This window comes from Dasypus novemcinctus, chromosome X (assembly GCF_030445035.2).
Source record: "Dasypus novemcinctus isolate mDasNov1 chromosome X, mDasNov1.1.hap2, whole genome shotgun sequence".
Lineage (NCBI taxonomy): Eukaryota > Metazoa > Chordata > Mammalia > Cingulata > Dasypodidae > Dasypus > Dasypus novemcinctus.
This window is the reverse complement of record NC_080704.1, coordinates 2314752-2337829: the sequence shown is the minus strand read 5'-3', so window position 1 is coordinate 2337829 and position 23078 is coordinate 2314752. Positions and strand designations below refer to the sequence as shown.

The 23078-nt window shown below is 44.9% G+C and overlaps 1 protein-coding gene across 3 annotated transcripts in view; it reads left to right on the top strand.

Moving 5' to 3' along the window:
* The window catches only part of DHRSX (dehydrogenase/reductase X-linked), a 212012-nt gene that overhangs the window by 140616 nt on the left and 48318 nt on the right, over positions 1-23078 (top strand). For 2 of the 3 annotated variants that reach the window (XM_058292186.2, XM_058292184.2), the window contains 2 exons: positions 9102-9203; positions 22014-22221. In XM_058292186.2, coding sequence (XP_058148169.1) covers positions 9102-9203; positions 22014-22221 — 310 coding nt within the window. Of the gene's footprint in view, positions 1-9101; positions 9204-22013; positions 22222-22790; positions 22953-23078 lie in introns of all 3 variants that reach the window. The other variant, XM_058292185.2, reaches the window with a different exon arrangement.

Sequence of the window (23078 nt, the reverse complement as noted above, 5' to 3'; positions counted from 1 at the left end):
TGCATCCTCATGGGTGTTTTAGGAGAGGATGAAGCTCAGGAGTCAGGAATTCCTACCCAGCTGGCATTGTCTTCTGGTTCTAAGTTTCCCAACTTTCAGTGGCAAAACCCCCTTTCCCTTCATTCTGCTTCAGGTTGGTGCTTTTGTAAATGCAATAGAAATGAATTACTGACAAAAATAAATTTTGACACCATGCTTGTAGAAGTCCCCAATGTTATTTCTTCTTTAATCATTGGGTTCAGCAAACACCAAGTTACCCTGTCCACTTTTTTTAAAGTGTCACCCTCTCCATTTCTAAGTTTATCTCATCATGTGATAACAATTCACAGAAAGGTACCCTCCTGTAGACCATTCTTTGAGGGCTACTGATTCAAAAGCCCCATCCTATTCTTTGAGATACAATGTGTAAACATACAGCTCCTTGTTCTTGAAGGTCATAGGACATAGCTCCTTCTTTACCTCTGTCCCTGGTTTGAGTCTTTTGTGGACCCCAGAAAACTATGTTCTTAGCTAACCCATCCCTGTGGGTGGAAGGTATGTGGGCTCTTTGATTGCATTGGGTTCAGCAAAGGGGCCTTTTGATTAGATCGCTTTGATTAGATCACTTTAGAGTCTTTAATTGGACTATGTCAGTGAGCCATAACCCACTGGTGGGTCTCAGCCCTCTTGCTGCAATTATAAATAGTTGAGAACTGCCAGCGGACACACTCAGAGAAGGAGAGTTGCCATTTGACCCTGCCATGTGACAGAGGGCTCCAGGATTTCCTGCAGCTGCAGAAAGATGGAGAAACCCCAAGATGCTGAGGGAGAGGCTGGAGGCTGGAATCAGCAGAGCAGCCAAAGCTGAAGCAACGAGGCGCAGGCAGAGACAAGCCACATACCTGATCACCCACAGCTGAGTTTAGGGAGGAAGTGAGCCTGGAGGGGAGAGCAGAGATTGGCTGCCATTTTGCCTCACCCCATGGCAGGAGTCCAGGATTGCCAGTGGTCAACCTTTGTTGAGACAGCATCTCTGCTGATGCCTTCATGTGGACGTTTTTGCAGCCTTGGAGTTGTAAGCTTTTACTCTAATAAATTCCCATGATAAAAGCCAACCCATTTCTGATAGTCTGCTCCCGGAAGCTTTAGCAAACTAAGGCACAGCGGGAGAAGCTGGGGAGGGTCGATATGAAAACATCCCTTCCAAGTGCGCGTTAAAAATGGCCCCATGTCCACACCCCTCCCAAGTGACTGCCCCCAACTGCTTCTAGGGCGTCATGAGATTTAAAGCATCCTCACAACTCCACAAGAACAAAACATCTCCCAAGACACGTGCACACAGGAGACAACCATCCCTGGGATGTGGGGGTCCTGCTCATCCTGGGGAATCTGGAATGTGAGCTGGGACTGGGGAACCCGAAACAGCCCATTGGCAAAACCAGTTGGGAAAACAAGACCTGTGTGTCGCACATCAGCCGACAGCTCTCCCGGCAATCCAGAGCCCAAACAAGCATCTCTGACAGTTAAGAGGTCCCTCAGGCTCGTTGACTAGATAGGTTTAAGGAAACACGGAAATCCCCAGCCAAAAAAAAAGGCAAACCTTTCAGTGTCTTCCTGAGCACTTCTTGTGTGCCAGTGTGTTATAAAAATTGCATCTGTTAGTGACGGCATGAACCAGCATCGTAGGTGCTGCCCTCTCCGTTCTATGGAAGAGGCGACATAGGGTTGGAGAGTCCAATCCCTTTTTGGAAACTCACGCATCTTGTCCAAGACTCCTTGAGCCACGTCCTGGGGATTTTAAGCATCTGAACTACCGCAAAAACTCTCAGAGTTGGAGATTTTCAGATAACCTCCAGTCCCCAACAGTCTTCTCTGCAGATTTCCAGCTTGTCATCTGATAAGACGCTGTGTGTATATCCCAAAGGAGCAAGTGGCGAGCAATCCAATTTCCGCAAGCTGGGAGATCAGCCAGAGGATCTGGCAGAATGAATTCTGCTTTATTGCCACTGATGCACTTATCTCAGCCTTAAAATTGACTCCACCTCTTGGGCACGTTTCGCTTTTGTTTTTGTTCCCCTAGAAACGTGCGAATATTTCTGCCTCATCCTTGGGGACCTGATTTGGAAATTCTGGGTTATGTTCATGCGTCTGAATGCCTTATGTGGAAATACGTAAAAACTGAAGCACGTTGCTGCGAAGTCAGATGCAGAATGATTTGCTTGGTGCACCAGTGTGTGAGCCACACGCAGTACCAATTCACTCCGCCCCCCCCCCCCCACTGCGCTGCGTGCCCTAAGGTTGGCGTCGTGTGTGTCACGGGTATGGGAAACTCTCACGACCTTCCCATCATCAAAATAACATCAACCAAGGACAGCTGGCACCAAGCATTTCCTGGATGTTAGGCTGAGGCTTTCTAGTAGGTATTAGCTCCTTGCAGCTGCTGTAACAAGTGAACAGCTTAAAGCAACGGGAATTTATTATCTCATGGTTCTGAGGCCAGAAGTGCAAACTTGAGGTGGGGACAGGACCGTGGTTATTCTGAGGCTCCAGGAGAGGCTCCGTCCTGCCTCTTCCAGTTCTGGTGGTCCCAGGTGTGCCTGTGCTTGGGACTGCCTCACGCCAATCTATGCCTCCATCTTCACACGCCCTGTCCTACATGTTTTTTCCCCTTGTTATAATGACATTGGTCATTGGATGTAGGGTTGCTCCACATAACCAGGATCATGTCGTCTCACAATCTTTAACTTAATCACATCTGAAAGACCATTTTTTTCCTTATGAGGAAACATACTGGCAGGGTCCAGGTGTTAGGACATGTATCTTTTTTTTAGGGGAAGGGGAGTATTTTCATCAGCCAAAGGGGTGCTGATACAAAGGACCAGAATTCTGTTGACTTCCATAAATGGTGTTTATTTGGGGTAGAAGCTTACAGTTACCAGGCCCTAAAGAGTCCAGCTCGAAGTACCGTAAGAGGTACTTTCTCACCTAAAGTCAGTTGCCACGTGTGGAAGCAAGATGGCGGGTGACATCTGCAAGGGCTCAGCCTTCCTCTTCCTCTTTTTTTTTTTTTTTTTTTTTTTTTAATTTTTTAATTTTTTATTGACTTTGTAATAATATTACATTAAAAATATATATGTGAGGTCCCATTCAACCCCACCCCCCCACCCCCCTTCTCCCCCCCCCCAACAACACTCGTTCCCATCATCATGACACATCCATTGGATTTGGTAAGTACATCTTTGGGCACCTCTGCACCTCATATACATTGGTTCACATCATGGCCCATACTCTCCTCTATTCCATTATGTAGGCCCTGTGAGGATTTACAATGTCCGGTGATTACCTCTGAAGCACCATCCAGGGCAGCTCCATGTCCCGAAGACGCCTCCACCTCTCATCTCTTCCTGCCTTTCCCCATACCCTTTGTCCATTATGTCCACTTTTCCCAATCCAATGCCACCTCTTCTATGTGGACACTGGATTGGTTGTGTCCATTGCACCTTTATGTCAAGAGGAGGCTCAGATTCCACCTGGATGCTGGATGCAATCCTCCCATTTTCAGTTGTAATCACTCTAGGCTCCATGGTGTGGTGGTTGTCCTTCTTCACCTCCATCTTAGCTGAGTGTGGTAAGTCCAATAAATCAGATTGTAGGTGCTGGAGTCTGTTGAGGCTCAGGATCTGGCTATCACATTGTCAGTCCAGAGATTCAAATCCCCTAAATATATCTTAAACCCCAACATTAACTGCACCTCCAGCACATTAGCATGAAAGTCTTATGAAGGGAGATCCCATCTGAGTCCAGATTCATCACACATAAACACCATTTCCAAAGAGGGGCCATCTGCCCTGGTAGTTAACCCCATCGGCCATGACCATAACTCCCATGGGTCTCTTTAGCCCTCAATTCCTCTTCCTCTTAAGTTCTCACCTAAAGTCTGTTGCCACGTGTGGAAGCAAGATGGCGGGTGACATCTGCAAGGGCTCAGCCTTCCTCTTCCTCTTAAGTTCTCACCTAAAGTCTGTTGCCACGTGTGGAAGCAAGATGGCGGGTGACATCTGCAAGGGCTCAGCCTTCCTCTTCCTCTTAAGTTCTCACCTAAAGTCTGTTGCCACGTGTGGAAGCAAGATGGCGGGTGACATCTGCAAGGGCTCAGCCTTCCTCTTCCTCTTAAGTTCTCACCTAAAGTCTGTTGCCACATGTTGAAGCAAGATGGCGCGCAATGTCTTCCGGGGTTCAACCTTCCTCTTTCCTCTTAAGGCTCCGTAGTCCCAGCTTCTTCTGATCCCGGCTGTAGGCTGGCATAAGGCTCATCTCTCTCCCTGGGGCTCGTTTCTTTCAGGGCTCAGCTGCTCTGCTCTCTTCACAAGGTCAGCTGTAAACTTTCAGGAGAATGCCTCAATTCTCTTCCCGGGGCTACAGCATCCTTTTCCACGTCCATGGAGCTCCATTCCTCTTTTCTCACGTATCTGCTTCTGTGTGTCTCCTTGATTGAGTGTCCATTTATATAGCCCAAAAAGGGGACGGGGACTCAAACTGAGTCACCATAATGAGGCGGGCCTTGAATCAAAGCCCTAATCTTAACCTAATTTAATCAAAGGCATCTCATCGGAATCTCATACAGTCAAAGGGTATCACACCCAGAGGAACAGGCTACTTTACAAACATCCCTCTCTTTGGAATTTATAAATAACACCCAACTGCTCCAGGGAGTGTATTATTTTGCCCACCTTATGCTCCCTGCCTCAGGAAAGTTTATTCTCAAGGTAATTCTTCATATCTTCCATTAGATACCTGGGCCATCTTTGCATCTTGTTTCTGATCTATAAATCCCCTTCCTCTGAGCACAGAGTTTTGCTCCACATTGACATTTGCCTTCTACCTTTTATCGTCCTCTTTCATACGTGGAGCACTAGGAGATGAGGTGGCCCCCTCCCATAAACTTTCCTTCTCCCACTCAGGTGCCCCATTCTATGCACACGGGAGCCCAAACCACAGCAAAGCAAAGGAACAAAGAGGAGTCCATGCCCCAAAGGTGCTCATGGGCTAATGTGTGTGAGACCCACTTAAAAACATTCTTACAGGGTGTATTGGTCAGCTAAAGGGGTGCTGATGCAAAATATGAGATATCGGTTGGTTTCTATAAAGGGTATTTATTTGGGGTAGGAGCTTACAGATACCAGGCCATAAAGCGTAAGTTATTCCCTCAACAAAGTCTATTTTCAAGTATTGGAGCAAAATGACTGCTGATGTCTGTGAGGGTTCAGGCTTCCTGGGTTCCTTCCTTCCAGGGTCTTCCTTCTTCCTGGGCTCAGGGTTCCTCTCTTCCGGGGGCTTGCTTCTCTTTCCTCTGTGGGCTTACTTCCAGGGGTTCCAGCTTAAGACTTTAGCATCAAACTCCAACATCAAAACCCTCCACTCTGTCCTTTGCCATGCCTTTAATCTCTGATACCCCACCCACCAAGGTGTGGGGACTCAACATCCTACTTACGTGGCCCAATCAAAGCCCTACTCATAACTTAATCATGCCCAGGTGCAGACCAGATTACACACATAATCCAATATATTTCTGGAATTCATAACCATATCAAAATGCTACCCAGGGCAACACAGTGCCTGGTGCAATGCACTCGCAATGCCTCACATGACGAGGGCATCAGGGCAGCTCCCTGGAGGAGGTGGCACAGTAGTCATTGCATTCTCCAAAGGCAGCTTGCAAGCATCTCCCAGCGAGAATCCCACAGTCACTGAAACTCAGACTCAAACAGTGAAGTGAAGATGGACCCTCGGGGACTGCTGGTAGCCTTCAGTGCATGAGCAGAACAAAACAGAAAATATCTATATACACATAGGCCCATCGCCGCACTGCAGGGTTGGAAAGTGGAGCAAACAGCTCCACATTCACATTTGCCAAGACTGCCTGGAGCTGTTTTCTGCAGGTCAAAGCATTTCACCAGGGAACGGTGTGTCCCCTTAAAAGAGAAGGTCACCTTCTCTCTCCCTTTGCAATATGCAACGTGTAAAATTTCCCCCTCTGCCAAGCCCGAAGGGTCATTTCTTTGGGAGAACGGTGGTCGGCACCTCAGGAATAATTCTGGCAAACGCAGCGGGACGTGAAGGGCTTGTGTGTCGTGAAATATGTCCTTGGCTTGTTACGCGGCAGCACAGAACTCCGTGCGCTGTGCTTACCCGTTGCAAGCTACGTAAACTTAAGAAATGGCCGTTATTTGAACATAATCCTTTTTCTCCTAAGAGGCCACCCAAGGAGGAGACTGTACATGGACCTGGCTACTCAGCTACCTCTAGTCCAAAGCCATTCTCTCCTTGGACACCCCAGAACTGGGCTCCCCCCAAGCTCCATCCTCAGAGCTCTGTGCACCTGCTAGGACTCCTGGGTCTTCCCCCACCGCCTTCTCCACACCCGTCCTCAAGCTCAAGATGCACTCCACAGTATCCCCATTCTTCAGGCTCCGCTCAGGTGTTGCCTTCCTTGTCTTGCCCTAATGAACCCCTCCCCAGAGAATCCCACTGTCCACAAAGGCTTCTCAAGCAGGGACTCCATTTTTGCTTTGTTATTTTTCCGTTTGTGTTTCAGCTTTTCCTCCCATGAATAAAAATAAACACACACATCCCTTCTCTCTCCTTTTGACCCCACCTCCTTCCAAAACCCCATCTCTTCTGAGCCAGCAGCTTCATAGTCTCTCTCCACCTGCCTTTACAAAGTTATTCCTGGCTCATGAACTCCGTCAAAGTGCCGTCCTTTTGTTGTAGAAGTTGAGAGAGGTTCAGTTATTTGCGTATAGAAAGGCCAGGATTCACGAATGATTCTGAGAAGGAAAAATGATTTATTGACAGCTGGCCAGGCTCGGGAGCTTTCTGTTTCAAACTGAGACTCAAACAAGATTTTCAAGTACCTTTTATACAGGGTGGGGAGTCAAATGGTGCTTTTATCAAAGAAAACGACTTTCTTTGTTAGGTAAGTGTTTGCCTGAGTACCAGGTAGGTTTTGAATTAACATATCACCCACACCTCAGGTGAGCTTGAATTAGCATCTTGCCACATTCCCTCTGGATGCAACCTTGAATACACATTCAGTCTTACATCCTTTCTGAACATTCAAAGCCCATATCACTTAACTGGATTTCTAGAGACTAGGCACACTTGGATACAGAATTAGATGATTTTGAATTTATGCACAGGCTATATTCTATTTCCCATTCGAGGCCAAGTCCAAGTTCCCTTAAGTTTTGGCCTCACCACCATCAAAGTTTCCCCAGACTGACTATTATATATATAGAGTTTACATTGCTAAATTTGTCTCCTTGGACTGGAGTCGTTGCCATGGTCACCAAGGGCAGGACTGCAGCCTCTTACCGTCCCACACCCACAGGTCAGGACAGACAGCTTAGGTTATTTCCGAAGAGACAAAGAGCCTCCCACCCAGAGCCCACATCACTTTCATTATTCCTATTAAAAAAAGGAAATGCGTGTTTCTGGGTGCAAGTGTGTATCGGCTACTTACTGCTGCGTAACAAGTTGTCACAGATTTAGAAGCTTAGCACGGCGTGCCTTCTTTTGTTATCTCACCACTTCTGTAGGGCTGGGGTTGGGTATGGCACGGCTGGGCTTGAGCTTAGGGTCCCCCAAGCTGCAAAGCCGTCAGCCACGCTGCAGCCTCTTCTGGAGCTTGGGATCCTCGTCAGAGCTCTTGAGGTAGTTAGGGTTTTCGGACTCAGCACCCCACTTCCTTGCTGGCAATTGGCCTGAGGGTGCTGTCAGCTCCCAGAGGACACCTATGTTCAAATGGCGGGGTTTTCTCATGACACGGCAGCTGATTTCTTCTAGTTCACCAGGAGAAACTGTCTAGGGAGCTAGCAAGCAGAGTTATAGAACCTAACATAAAAATAGGCAAGATTCTTTCATCACCTCTCACATACTATTGATCAGAAGCAAACCCCAGGTATCCCCTGCACTTAAAACGAGGGATTTATTTAAGGGCAGATTGGGGGTCATCTGAGGGTATATATATTTTTAAATAACTGTAAAGTCTTATTAAATTCAATCCGAAGTATGCAGTTTTATGCATTCTTAAAAATGCAGAAATAAGTGGAAAAGTTAATTCTTATTACCTTTTTCTGGACTTTGTAAAATGAATCACAAGCAATTTTCTTTATATCAAGTGACTTTGGCCAACAAGTGGAAAAAACCTCATTCCTTTTGATTTCCTGTGGAATCCCTGCAGCATATTTCACGTAGTAAAGACTGTATCTGGCCCATGCGCAGTGCTGATGCGTGCAAGGAGTGCCCTGCCATGCAGGGATGTCCCCCATGTAGGGGAGCCCCAAGTGCAAGGAGTGCGCCCCATAAGGAGAGCTGCCCAGTGTGAAAGAAAGTGCAGCCTGCCCAGGAATGGCGCCGCACACATGGAGAGCTGACACAGCAAGATGACGCAACAAAAAGAAACACAGATTCCAGTGCCACGGGCAACAACAGAAGCTGACAAAGAAGACGCCGCAGCAAATAGACACAGAGAACAGACAACCAGGGTGGGGGGGAAGGGGAGAGAAATAAACAAATAAAACAAATCTTTAAAAAAAAAAAGAGGGGTTTATTTAAGGGCAGATTGGGGGTCATCTGAGGGTATATATTTTTTAAAATAACTGTAAAGTCTTATTGAATGGTATATATTTTTAAAAATAATCGTAAAGTCTTATTGAATTCAATCTGAAGTATACAGTTCTATGCATTCTTAAGAATGTAGAAATAAGTGGAAAAGTTAATTCTTATTAATTAAATAAATGGATCACAAGCAATTTTCTTTGTATCAAGTGACTTTGGCCAACAAGTGGAAAATACCTCATTCCTTTTGATTTCCTGTGGAATCCCTGCAGCACATTTCACGTAGTAAAGACTGTATCAAACCAGCGGGCAACCGAGAGATTCGTAGCAGCAGCATGGATTAAAATGATGAACGTTGTGTGTGTCCAAACTCTGTGCCTTCCTCGTTTTTTAACAAATCATACTACTGTTTTCTAGGTAGCATAGAAGTCCGCCTGTCTGGCAACGCTATCGCGGGATGTGCTTTGGTTGGGAGATAACCAGACGCTCTTGTGTTTTTCCAGTGGAGTTTCTATACTGCGATCTGGCTTCTATGAGGTCCATCCGGCAGTTTGTGCAGCAATTCAGAATGAAGAATATTCCGCTCCACGTCCTCGTCAACAATGGTGAGTTCCAGTGAAATGGTTGCAAGCCAGAGGTTTTCACATGCTAAAGGCTGTTGGGAGCAGTCTACCAGAAATGGGTTGTTGTTGTTTTTTAAAGGAGGTACCGGAGATCGAACCCAGCACCTCGTACATGGGAAGTAGGTGCTCAACCACTGAGCTGCACCTGCCCACCTGGTTTGGCTTTTATGAGGGGAATTTATTAGGGTAATAGTTGATAGTTCTGAGGCTTGGAAAATCCCAAATCAAGATATTATCGGAGATGCTGTCTCACCAGCCTGCAGCCATGGGTGACTGGGCATATGGCGGCGTCATCCAAAGATGCTGTATTAGTCAGCCAAAGGGGTGCTGATGCAAAATACCAGAAATAGGTTGCTTTTTTTTCCTCTTTATTTATTTTTTTAATGTTACATTAAAAAAAATGAGGTCCCCATATACCTCCCACCTCCTCCCCCCAATCCTCCCCCCATAACCACAACCTCCTCCATCATCATGAGACATTCATTGCACTTGGTGAATACATCTCTGAGCACCGCTGCACCTCATGGTCAACGGTCCACACCATAGCCTACACTCTCCCACAGTCCACCCAGTGGGCCTTTTTATAAAGGGTATTTATTTGGGGTAGGAGCTTACAAACACCAGCCCATAAAGCGTAAGTTACTTCCCTTAACAAAGTCTATTTCCATGTGTTGGAGCAAGATGGCTGCCGACGTCTGTCAGGGTTCAGGCTTCCTGGGTTCCTCTCTTCTTGGGGCTTGCTCTTCTCTGGCTTCAAGGTTCATTCCTTTGAGGGCCTGGCTTCTCTTTTTTCTGCATGCCGACTTCCCGGGATTCCAGTTTAAGTCTTCAGCATCAAACTCTGACATCAAAATGCCAACATTAAAAGCCCTCAACTCTGTCCTTTGCCATGCCTTTTATCTGTGAGTCCCCACCCACCAAAAGATGGGGACTCAACGCCCTAATCATAACTCAATCATGCCCAGGCACAGATCAGATTACAAGCATAATCCAATATTTCTTTTTGGAGTTCATTAATTATATCAAACTGCTACACTACACCCTCTGAATTCCAAAAAGTCATTACAATATTTTTAAAAAGCCTTAAATCAGTTGCAATGCAAGTACTAAATCATATCGCCATCAATTTAAAGAAATACAGTTTGTCTTGGGGCAAAGCCCTGTCTGCTGTAGACCTCCAAAACTTACAAAACACTTCATCTGCTTCAAATACAAATGGTCAGACAGGATAAACATTTTCATTACATTAAGGAGAAACTGGGAGGGAAACATGAGTCATGGGTCCTCTACAGTTCAGTAAACCTGCAGGGCATCCTCCATTTGATTTCAAAGTCCGAGAGTCATTCTTACAATGATGGTATCTTCTCCTTGGGGTCTTATGGGAACCCACCCTTTCCACAGGCTTGTTCAACGGCCGTTTTCTTGGTTCCACCCTCATCAAGGATCTGGGTGTTGACCGAGCTCCAGACCTCTCCCTCCGAGAGTGTTGGGGTGATTGCCACACCTCACCCAATCTTAGGGTTAGAGTCTTCACCCCCCCTAGTACAGTGACGTGAAGACAACATTCCCCCCAACCTTTGGCACACAGGCTCAACCCTCTCAGAGCAACGAGTTGACCACCTGGCCTTCCCTAACCTTTGGGGGACAGGTCCACCCCACTCAGACCTGTGGGTGCTGGCCTTAGCCGCCCTAATCCTTGGGGAATGTGCTCCACCCTCTCTGTGCCCTGGGGCAGCAAAACTCTCCCAGAACATCAGGTGGGAGCATCCACCATTTTCAACTGCTGGGGCAAACTCACCCTCTCTGTACAAATGGGTGGGGTTCCTCTCTTGGCCCAAGGTGATGTCCTAATTCCAGATCTCAGCTTCCATGGTTTTCCTCTTAAAGCTGTTTCTCCTTCAATCTCTCCTTTCCACGTCCCTTTTTGTCCAAGCTGACAGTGGTTTTATTCCTACAGCTCTCTCAAAAACCTTGTTGGTTTAGCATGCAGGAAGCAGGGGTCCAAGCCATCAGACAGTAAGACTTTCCACAAGTCTTTCCAACGTAACTGCATCTTCAATCTTGATTAACCAGTTCCAAGTTTAGTTAAGTCCTCCAATGGGGCATGTTCATCTGGAAGCTTGATTCCCAGAGGTTTGGAATTTTCAGAATCAGTTTCTCTTTTCTTTGTGCCCAACAATTCAGTTTTCACCTTATCTACTCATCTAGCATTTTGCTATAAACTGCAAGGAGAAGCCAAGCTGCATTCTCCAAGTGTACTTTGGAAAGCTCTTCAGCTAAATGCCCAGGCTCACCATTTTCAAATTCTGCCTTCCATAAATACCAGGAGTTAATCTCGCTAAGTTCTCTGCAACTTTAAAACACGGATCACCTTGCCTCCAGTTTCCAAAAATAGTTTCATCGTTTACTTCTAAGGCATCATAAAAACTCTCTTTAGCATCCGTATTGCTATCAACAGTCTCTCCAAAGCTTTCTAGGCCTTTTCCGTCACGCATGTCACAATTCCTCCAAAAAATACCCCTTACCCATTTATAAAACCATTCTAGCATTTTGGTAATTGCAAAAGCACTTCCCCACTCCTCGGTACCAAATTCTGTATTAGTCAGCCAAAGGGGTGCTGATGCAAAATACCAGAAATTGGTTGGTTTTTATAAAGGGTATTCATTTGGGGTAGGAGTTTACAGATACCAGACCATAAAGCATAAGTTACTTCCCTCACCAAAGTCTATTTGGAGCAAGATGGCTGCCAATGTCTGCGAGGGTTCTGGTTTCCTGGGTTCCTACGTTCCTGGGCTTGCTTTTCTCTGGCTTCAAGGTTCCTTCCTTCCTGGGGCTGGCTTCTCTTTTCTCTGCACACTGACTTCCCGGGGCTCCAGTTTAAGTCTTCAGCATCAAACTCCAGCATCAAAATTTCATTGTTAAAAGCCCTCAGCTCTGTTCTTCAACATGCCTTTTATCTGTGAGTCCCCACCCACCAAGGGATGGGGACTCAAGGCCCTAATCATAACTCAATCATGCCCAGGTACAGATCAGATTACAAGCATAATCCAATATTTCTTTTTGGAATTCATCAATTTTATCAAACTACTGTAGACGCTCTCTCTAAGTTCAGCTGTGGGTGATCAGGCACACAGCTTGTCTCTCCCATCTCCTTCATCAGCCTCTCGATAACCTCTTTCTGTGCCTCTGATGAATCCAGGCTCTCTCCCAGCCTCTCAGGATTTCTCTGTCTCTGCCACATTTCTCTCTGTGTGTCTGCTTTAAGTCCTGCATTCATAAATGATTCCAGCAAGGTGACCAAGATCCACCGTGGGTCATTCTTCACTAAAGCCACCTAATCAAAGGCTCCCAACTGAATCCAATCCAATCAAAGGGTCCCACACCCCCAGGAATGGCTTAGCTCCAAGAAATACGATCTTTTCTAAGATCCACAAAAAACTTGAGACCATCACACCAGAGGTGGATTCTGACCTGAGCTTAATGTGAAAGAAGGCATCAGGAAAGCAGCATTCCCACAGACATATATGAATATATGTGCTATTTGTAGCCACTACTTCATTTCAGTGACATGTTTGGCTTTCATTGTTACCATAACCAATTTTAACATGTGAATTATGAATACAGTTCAGACAATATCCTTAATCTTAATCCCAGCCCCCTGGGTGTGAAGCCAGGGTAAAGAGGACCTCTTAAAGATATGATTTTAGTTAAGGTGTGACCAGCTGAGTCAGGGTGAGACTTAAACCAGTTTACAGGAGTCCTTTATAAGCAGAAGAAATTCAGATGCAGAAAAAAGCCATGGGAAGGAGCTGGAGGCTACATCAAAGGACTGTCGAAAGAAGGAGAGGACATTGTCATTTGATTGGAAAGCCAAGGAACCCAAGGACAGGTGGCCATCTAGAATGCTACCAACCCTAGGAGAAGCAATTCTTCTAGCTTTTAAACCATGAGCCCGTAAATTCCTGTTGCTAGACCGAGCCGTTGTGTGGTATTGGTCATACCACATGAACGTTATAAAGTGGCAGAGAACTTGGTGAAATTGAGTTCTGATATTGGATGGTGTGTTAGTCAGCCAGAGGGTGCTGATGCAAAGTACCAGAACTCTGTTGGCTTTATAAAGGGTATTTATTTGGGGTGGAAGCTTATAGTTACAAGGTCCTACAGAGTCCAACTCAAGGTACCATAAGAGGTACTTTCTTACCCAAGGTCATTGGTCACATGTTGAAGCAAGATGGCGGGTGATGTCTGCAAGGTTTGAGCCTTCCTCTTAAGCCTCTTAAGGCTCCATGCTCCTAGATTCTTCTTATCTCAGCTGTAGGCTTGCATAAGGCTCATCTCTCCCCAGGGCTCGTTTCTTTCTGGGCTCAGCTGTTCTGTTCTCTTCACAAGGTCAGCTGTAGACTATCAGGCTCATCTCTCTTTCTGGGGCCTCTGCCATGTCCAATGAGCTGTCTCTCTTCCTCTATGTTCTTCTCTGTGTGTCTACTTCCATGTGAACAAGTTTTATCCCCAAGGGAGCTGGGACTTGATGCTGAATCACACTCTAATGATGTGGTTGGATCAGAGCCCTAATCGTAACATAAGTTAATCACACATCTACCTGAATCTAGTACAATCAAAGGGATATCATGTCAGAGGATCTGACCAGTTTACAAACATCATTTATATTGCTTTTTTGGAATTCATAAATAATATCAAACTGCTACCATGAAAAGCAGAATTTGCAAATGATGAGCATGGATATTTAGCCAAGCTGTGTGTGAAAGTTGCAACCTCATTTCTCCAAAGAGATAAACTGAGGATTGAACTGCTAAGCACAAAGAAACCAGCACTTCATGATTTGGGAAATTCTCAGCTTATCCAGATAGAGTCAGATGTGGCTCTATCAGGGACCTCTCTAAACTTTCGAGAAGTGAATCCTTAGATGACCAGGCTCCATGTAAGGGTTTTAATGAACTATCCTTTGCTGAAGAGGGTTTAGCTAAACATGGATCTGGGCAGCTATTTCCATGGAAGTCAGGATTGTAAATGCAGTTATCCAAGAAGGATCTGCGGAATGTCCTATTGTCTGATGGTCTGGACCCATTGGAACTGCACACAAAGACAACAAGATTTTTGCAGAATTTGTATGAGCAGAAGCACTGCCAGCCTCGGCTGAAAGGAACAGAGAAGTGAAGAAGTAAAGGAAGAATGTCTTCAAGAAATGGAAGCTGAGGTCTGGACCGAGACGTCGTCAAGCCAAGAGAGGGGTCCACCATGTGGGTGGAAAGGGCAGGTCCATCCCAGTGCTGGGAGGGGATGGGGTTAGATGTTTAAGGAGAGTTTGGCTGCCTCTTCAATGCTCAGAGAGAGGGACCCCTAGGCCCCAGCATGTGGGGGAATCATGGCCACTGTGCTAGTGTTTTCAAAGGGTGGGAGGCCTGGAGAACAAAGAGTCAAGACATGGGGTTGGTGTACACTCAGGAGACTTGAATCTCTGGGCTGTCCTTGTGCCAGCTGTGTCTTGAGCCTCAGCAGAGTTGCAACTCATACTCTCTGGTTCGTTGGACTTACCCAGGTCAGATAACAGGGAGGTGAAGGTCAACCACCATGCCAGGGAGCCAAGAGAGTCTACAACTGCAAGCAGGAGAATCCCATCCATCAGCCACGTGGGATCTAAGCCCCTCTCAATTTAGAGATGGAGTGGACATTACCATCCCAGGGTCCACAGGATGGAGGAATAAAATATGGACTACAGTGGACTTACTGGTATTCTACTATAGAACAATTGTGACTCTAGCAATTGAAGAAACTGTAGCATTGGTGTGGAGACAGTGGCCATGGGAGTTGCTGAGGGCAGGGAGAGGAAAGAAGAGATGAGATGTGGGGACATTTTTGGGACTTGGAGTTGTCCTGAATGATATTACAGGGACAGATGCTGAACAGGGACAGATGCTGAACCTACCATAACACACTGAATGGACTGGCGGAGAGTGTAAACTACAACGTAAACTATAATCCACGTGGTGCAGCAGTGCTCCAAAATGTATTCACCAAATGGAATGAATGTGCCACAATGATGAAAGAGGTTGTTGATGTGGGAGCAGTGGGGTGGGGTGTGGGGTATATGGGAACCTCTTATATTTTTAAATGTAACATTTTTTTGGATCTATGTATCTTTTTTTAAAAAAAGACAATTAAAGTTAAAAATATATATATATAAAAAAAAGTTAAAAAATAAAAATAAGATACTTCTTCCCCATTTGAAATAAAAAAAGTCAAGTCACAGAAGGCTATCAGACGTTGAGATCTGTAGGTTTGCGATTGGCTTGGCACCGGTGACCTTGGTTTGCCTTCCGGTGTCTCCCTTCTGGAGTGGGAATGTTTATCCTATGTCTGCCCCACCGTTGTATATCCTGGAAACCCGTGAGCCTGGGAAGCGCCTTATGGGGCCCACATGGGTAGAAGGCTGTACAGACAAGCTCTCCTTGGCCAGGGAGGTCCAGACACGACTGAGAATGGATTCATCACCAGCTCAGTGTGTGCTGGGGGCTCAGGTCCAATTTACCTTGATTTAGAGGAAGTAAAAAAGATTTCCTTGGGGGTTGCGGACCCCGATTTATCCTGGTATATGCAAAGGATTGTTTTAGAGTCAAGAAGGTTAAGGGATGCCAGGACCAACAAATGCTAACAGGTTTCCTGACTGTGAGGACTTCTTAGAGATGGACATAGCAGTGTGTGTCGTCAGTGCCCCAAAGGAGAGCAGACTCTCTGCTGAGGTTCCCAAAGGATTTGCCCACCAGGACCCCAACCCCACCTGCTATTACCCAGCCACATGCATCAAGGAAAACATCTCCAGCCACTCTCTTCAATGGTGACTCTCAAGGTACATGGGGCCTTAGACGTTTTGTTTTTCTTTTTTTTTTTGTGGTTAAAGAGCCCTATCAAGGTTTTAACAATGTGAAGTGTTTCAGATGTAAACTATTATTGCATTTGCTAGCGTGATGAAAATAGAAACCGACTGCCTTTTTCCGGCTGTTGGGTTAAGCGTGTGAGTGAAGCTGATGATTTATCAAAACCAAAGAAAAATCAATAGGAGACCTCCTGGAGAGCCAGCTCAGTACTTATAGTTTATTCACGTCAAAATTATACTTATCTTGTTTCCCATCCCCAGTCCTGAAATGGATAGAGTTTTAATCACAGCACAGGGTTTATATTTTATCCTAGGACTTCTTCCCATAACGGTAAATGATTACTAAGGTAAATGATTACTAAAAATTAGCTTCCCCCTCCTCCCCCCAAAATTATACTTAACACTGAGAAATGATACTTGCCTGGCCAGGTAGACCCCTCAATCTAGTTTTCAGGACAGTTCCTCATTTATTTAATCCATAAGTCAACACAGTACACTGAGGTTTCCATTAGCATTCAGAGAGCACTACTGCAGGCAGAAGCCTGTGATGGGATTTTCTGTCAACAGAGGACTCCAGTGCAATTGAGCAAATCCTAATGCTAATTCGGTACCTATTTCTTGATGAACAGACGCTAGAGCTGTCTTCTTATGTTTGGATGTGGCAGTTCCCATGTAAAACAGGCTCAGCGGTTGCCAGCAATTTCCCTCTTAGCACGCCTGAAACTGATGATTCACGGGCCATGCATTTTTCCAGTGGATTATTGGATCTGAATATGAGCAGAGCACTTACCGCGGAAGCTTTGGCTTTGATTTTGTCCCAGGAAGCATAATGATCTTTCTCTCTCCTTCTCTTTCTCTCTCCCTCCCATTTTTGTGAATTTTCTGTTGTGCAGTTGAGTTTCCCTGGCACTCACTTTAAACAGAAGGTGCTTGGATGTTCCTTTTGTTGTGGGTCTTTGCAGCTCACTCGACATGCAGTACTCTGATTCCACAGCAGGTTTTTACCCCAGGGCTGGATTTTAACGACACTCATTCTCTCACCTCCCTTGAGCGGCTCTGTTCTTCCAAATCTGCTCCTGAGCTTCTTAGAAGTGGTTTAAAGAATCTCAGGCATTCTCCCAGGACCCAGTCATTCCAGCAGCATTTGACCATGCAGCTCTTAAGATGCTTGGATGTCTCTAAAATCGCCTGGTGCAACAGCCTCCTCGACTGTATGTGCCAGAGCTTCCAGTGGACGCTGCTTTCATTTGAGTATATTTCTAATTTAAAAATAGATTCAGCAGAGGGTGGATTAAAGAGGTAGAGCACAGGATATTTCTAGGGCAGCGAACTATTCTGTATGACCCTGCGATGGTGGAGACACGATGTGATGCATTTTTCAAAACCCACTAAATTGTACAATGGAGACTCTGGAGATTAAGTTATAATAATGTGTCAATATTGGTACATCCGTTGTAAGAAACATACCCCACTAATGCAAGGTGGGGGAAATGTGTGCCTGGGGTGGGGAAAAAATAGACAGAAACTCTCTGTCATTTCCCTGCAATTTTGTGTAAAATTGCTCTAAAAAGAACGTTTATTGTGAAAACATAATCTAGACATTTGGTGTCTTCTTTGCAATGGGAAGCCAGCAGGTCTGTGCTGAGGCAGGTCTGCGGCGGCTCCCTCTGGTGGCAGGAAGTTGGTACTGCACATGGGCAGGGCTCAGCCAGGATGGTTAACTGGAGATCCTATGTATAGTCTGTATGGCAGCTGCTCCCAGGGTGCGCGCCCCAAAAGCACCATGTGAAGTGCCATGGCTTGTTGTAACTGAGCCTTGGAAACCCTGCAGCTGTGTCCCTGCTGCTGCATTCTGCCAATTACCAACAAGTCGATGGGGCCAGCCAAGAGTCAAGGGGAGGGATTTAGTTATCATCTCCCAATGAAAGGAGTGTCAAGAGAATGGGCAGGCATGTTTCCAAGCAGCCTCGAGCTGGGGTTCATGCTAAATGTAAGCCCCTGTTCCCGAGGAGCAATTATCCCCTAAACTGGGAGCTCCCCCAAATTGGAATCGATAATACCTTAGGCATGGACAGAGCTTCTCTTCTCTAGCTTCTTTGCTCCAAATTAAAGAATCATGAAAACACAGTTGCCAGGGGGGTGTGTTTACATCTTCACATCCATCATATGGTGAAAGGGTTTTGCTATCTGGGTTTTAGTGATTTTGTTCCACATATGGTCCAACCATGTTTTGTTTTCCTAATCCCTCCTGTCCCTCTCCCTGTCATCCCACTCAACTGATATTTTGCAGTAATAACTCTGGGGATGAATTCTTAATATCCTGGATGATTTTTGCAAGAGCTGAGCCTTAAGGGAGGAGATGGTAATCTCTAGAAAGCATGTGTGAGTTCACCCCTCACTTCTCTTCCCATTTCTGCCACTGGATCCCTGTGAAATGTGTTCCTGTTCTCCTCAGCCATGATTCTCTGTGGAAAAACAGAAACCATCCTCCAGGTTGATCTTTTAAATGCCATTTACCACCTGCCATATCCAAAGCTCTGCACTGGTGCTATGGAAGCTACAACCTGACTTGGACATTTCCTTTGCTTAAGAAACCTCACAACTGATAAATCTCTGTTGGAGCCAGGCATGTGTGGGATGAGAAAACCCTCTAGGCATATCTTGCATGGGGGTTGGGTGTGATGGGCCACGTAACTGCGGTTTACCTCAAAACATGCAGTTTACCTCAAAAACCTGATGATATGCCCAAGCACATAATGTACAAAAACACATACATATCCATATGCAAATACAAACCCATATGTCTACAAATGCACTCTGAAAAGCATAAACCTATGATATATATATATATATATATATATATATACTTATAAAATACACATTCATATACAAACATCTACACATGTGGTTCAGCAGTGTTCCAAAATGTATTCACCAAATGCCATGAATGTCCCATGATGATGAAAGAGGTTGTTGATGTGGAAGGAGTGGGGTGGGGTGGGGGGTATATGGGGACCTCTTATATTTTTTGAATGCAACATTTAAAAAAAAAGAAACGCACATAGAAATACAGACACATATAAATAGAACAATGTACATATGAAATGAATACAGGCATTCTTCATTTCATTGTGCTTCATTTTATTGCATTTCAAAGATGTTGCATTTTTATGAATTGAGGGTTTGTGGCAACTCTGTGTCAAGCAAGTCTGTCAGTGACATTTTCCCAATGGCATGTGTTCACTTTGTGTCTCTCTATCACATTTTAATTAAGGTATGTACATTTTCTTTTCAGGCACAATGGTATTGAGCACTTAATAGACTGCAGTAAAGTGTAAACATAACTTTTATATGTACTGGGAAACCAAAAATTCCTGTGACTTGCTTTATTGTGATTTTCACTTTACTGTGGTGGACTGGAATTGAGCCTGCAATATCTCCAAAATATATTTGTACAGAAATACACAAACGTATAAAATAAACATACAGACACACTTAGAAAACATGCGCACCTACAAAAATTCAAACATGTATGCATATACACATACGAAAGCATACACAAGTATATATAGCAATAGGAAAATATATAAAGAAAAGAAATTCATATAGAACTGCATATTCAAATGCATATGCATTTAAATATTTGCACATATGTAAAAAACATATACATATACATCCGTAAAGGCATACATGAGTGTATACACAAATATACATATGTAAACCCATAGATGGCTGCCTCTGCAAATCCTTGTTTTTATGCAGATACAAATCATTCCATTTCCAGATGTAGTGCATACACAGATGCTGACACATATACATATGCAAGTAGATATTCAAGTGCAATTTTCTGTGTGGCTACAACACACAGAAAAAATACAAATGTAAATATACATGCATATGCAAATACACAGACATATATACATATATAACTGTGTGCACATATGCAAATGCATATGTATACATGTAGAAATATATACAACATGCAAAACATACACTTGCATATTCAAGGATACAAACATATATGCCTATATAAATGTATGCACATAAGAAAATCCGTATGTGTACATATAGAAGTATATACAGACCTATACATGTACATATGCATTCACAAATATATATGCAAGTTCAACACACAAAAATATATACAAATGTATATTTTCAAGCATATGCACATGCTCTGCGCTACACATGTATACACAAATACAAGCAGGTATACAAATACACATACTCCTGCATCTCCACAGGCATACGCAAATATCTATGTATGCATATACAGGTCACACATGCATATGCAAACACACATATGAACATAGATAAATATAGACACAAATAAAATAATACACTATTGGAAAAGCATATGCATATGCAAATGCCTTTATAAGCACATATACAAAAACTAGCGCTTGTACACAAATGTGTACATGCATATAAATGCATGTATGTAAAAGCATGTGAATATTACCATGCAAATCCATTTGCACATGCACCACAAATGCATATACAAGCACACACAGAAGCTTATAAATTCATATAAATACATACATATACACATGGATACATGTATGCACAAATACATATGCACATACACATTCAAATACATAAATATGTGTACACATATACAAATACATACACATGCAGATAACAGATATATACACATGCAGATATGTGTGCACATACAAATACACATCCATATGATCACTGCCTGTACAAGTACATAGGCATCCACATACATTGCATATATTTGTAAATGTGCGCATGTGCACATACACACAGAAGAGCAAATACATGGGGATATACAGGCAGATGCACATACACGAACGCACATGAGCGAGTGGATCTGCCCTAAGGGTGGTGGAGGTCAGACCCCTGCCTGGGAGTGGCCTCTGAGGTCAGGGGTCGGTGGAAGGGTTGAGGGGGGGCATTGGGTTAGACTTCGCCCCACACGAATGGCAGTGTCCTGAGAGAGGAGGTGGAAGGAGTGAACCACAGAAAAGTTGTTATGAAAACATTGAAAGAACGCTGGTCAGTGGGGATGAGCAATGAGAGTCTTTAAGTCACATTTAGCAGAACTGTTCTGAGGAAGTTGTTTACACTCTGTAGAAGAGTAGGTGCCATGGCCAGATGGATTCAGGAACCACATCTCACTCTCACTCATCTGGTGAGTGGGTGCCATGGCCACAGGGATTCATGGACCACATCTCACTCTCACTCGTCTGGTGAGTGGGTGCTATGGCCACATGGATTCAGGAACCATGTCTCCCTCTAACTCATCTGGTGAGTGGGTGCTGTGACCACAGGGATTCATGGACCACGTCTCACTGTCACTCATCTGGTGAGTGGGTGCTGTGGCCACGTGGATTCAGGAACCACGTCTCACTCTCACTCGTCTGGTGAGTGGGTGCCATGGCCATGTGGATTCAGGAACCACGTCTCACTCTCACTCATCTGGTGAGTGGGTACCATATCCATGAGCATTTATGGACCACGTCTCGCTCTACCACATCTTGTGGGTTCATGGGACATCAGCACACCAAAGTCTCTGAGTTGTGATTTCCTGCCTCATCTTGCCCACAAGCCCCTTTATTTCAGTTGACCGCTCTTACTTTCCAGACCTCCCTTTCTCGGGATGCATCTTGGTGATCTGGAATATCCTCACCATTTTGTCATTTCTGTTGTAAGTGTACATATCCAGACCCCAGAATGGCAGAGCTCAAGAGCAGGAGGGATCCTCGCTAGCTCCTAGCCTGACTGTCACCATGTACACATCAAGGCAAAATGGCAGCCAGGACTGGACCCCAACCCACCTCTCTTCCCTGTATCTACACCCCTGGAACTTACCTGTACCTTGACCTCTCCAGTATCCCATCTCCTCTAACTCCCCCTGAATTTCCCTTTTTCAGCTGGAGTCATGATGGTCCCTCAGAGGAAAACCCAGGATGGCTTTGAAGAGCATTTTGGCTTGAACTACCTGGGGCACTTCTTGTTGACCAACCTCCTTCTCGATCTCCTGAAGGAGTCTGGATCCCCCAGCCGTGGTGCGAGGGTCATCACCATCTCCTCAGCCACCCATTACGTTGGGGAGATGAACATGGACGACCTGCAGAGCAGGTAAGATGCCATCATGCAGTTGAACCATTAGAGAATCCAAAGTGTTGGCAGTGGATCTTTACTGTGCCACAGTTGCTGGGATGGGTGCAGGGTCTGGAAGCCACGGAAGGCTCTGTACCTTATCAATTGTGGACATCCCACAATGGCTTCCTGAACTTAAAGTTAGGCTATTATTTCCCTTTTTTAGACACATAATGTCTCAGTTTGCCAGGGCTGCTGTGACAAATACCACAGACCGGTTGGTGAGACAGGAATTAATTGCCCTGTGGTTTTGGAAGCCAGATGTCCAACATCAAGGCGTTGACAAGGCCATGCTTTAGTGTTCTGGTGCTGACTTGCCATAACCTGAGTTCTTCCTCAGCTTGTGCCTCTGCCTCCGTCACTTGGCGCTCTCTCTCCTTGGTCTTCTCAGGCCATTCTCAACTGAGTGTATCTGAATTTCTTCTGTTATGTTCCAATCATACAGATTAAGACCCGCCTTCATTCAATTTGGCCCCATCAAAATAGGCTCTTCAAAGATCCCATTCACAAATAAATCCATGCCTTAGCTTGTATTATCTTCTTCAAAGGTCCCATTGGCAAATGGGCTCAAACCCACAGGTCTGGAATACCTCTTCTGGGGATGAAACAATTCAATCCCTATCAGATGGGAAAGTCCGAATTCAGACAGAGCGGAACCACAAAATATCTAAATCTTCTCTTCTCCACCCCTCCATGGCAAACTTAATCCAGTAAGTTCATATGGCATGTTTCTGTGAAGTCCTGATAACATGCAGTGCATGGCATTTTTAATTGATTGATCTTTTATCTGTTTTCCCTCTAGTCCCTCTGTAAAGGTAAAAGGTAGTTTTCTGTGT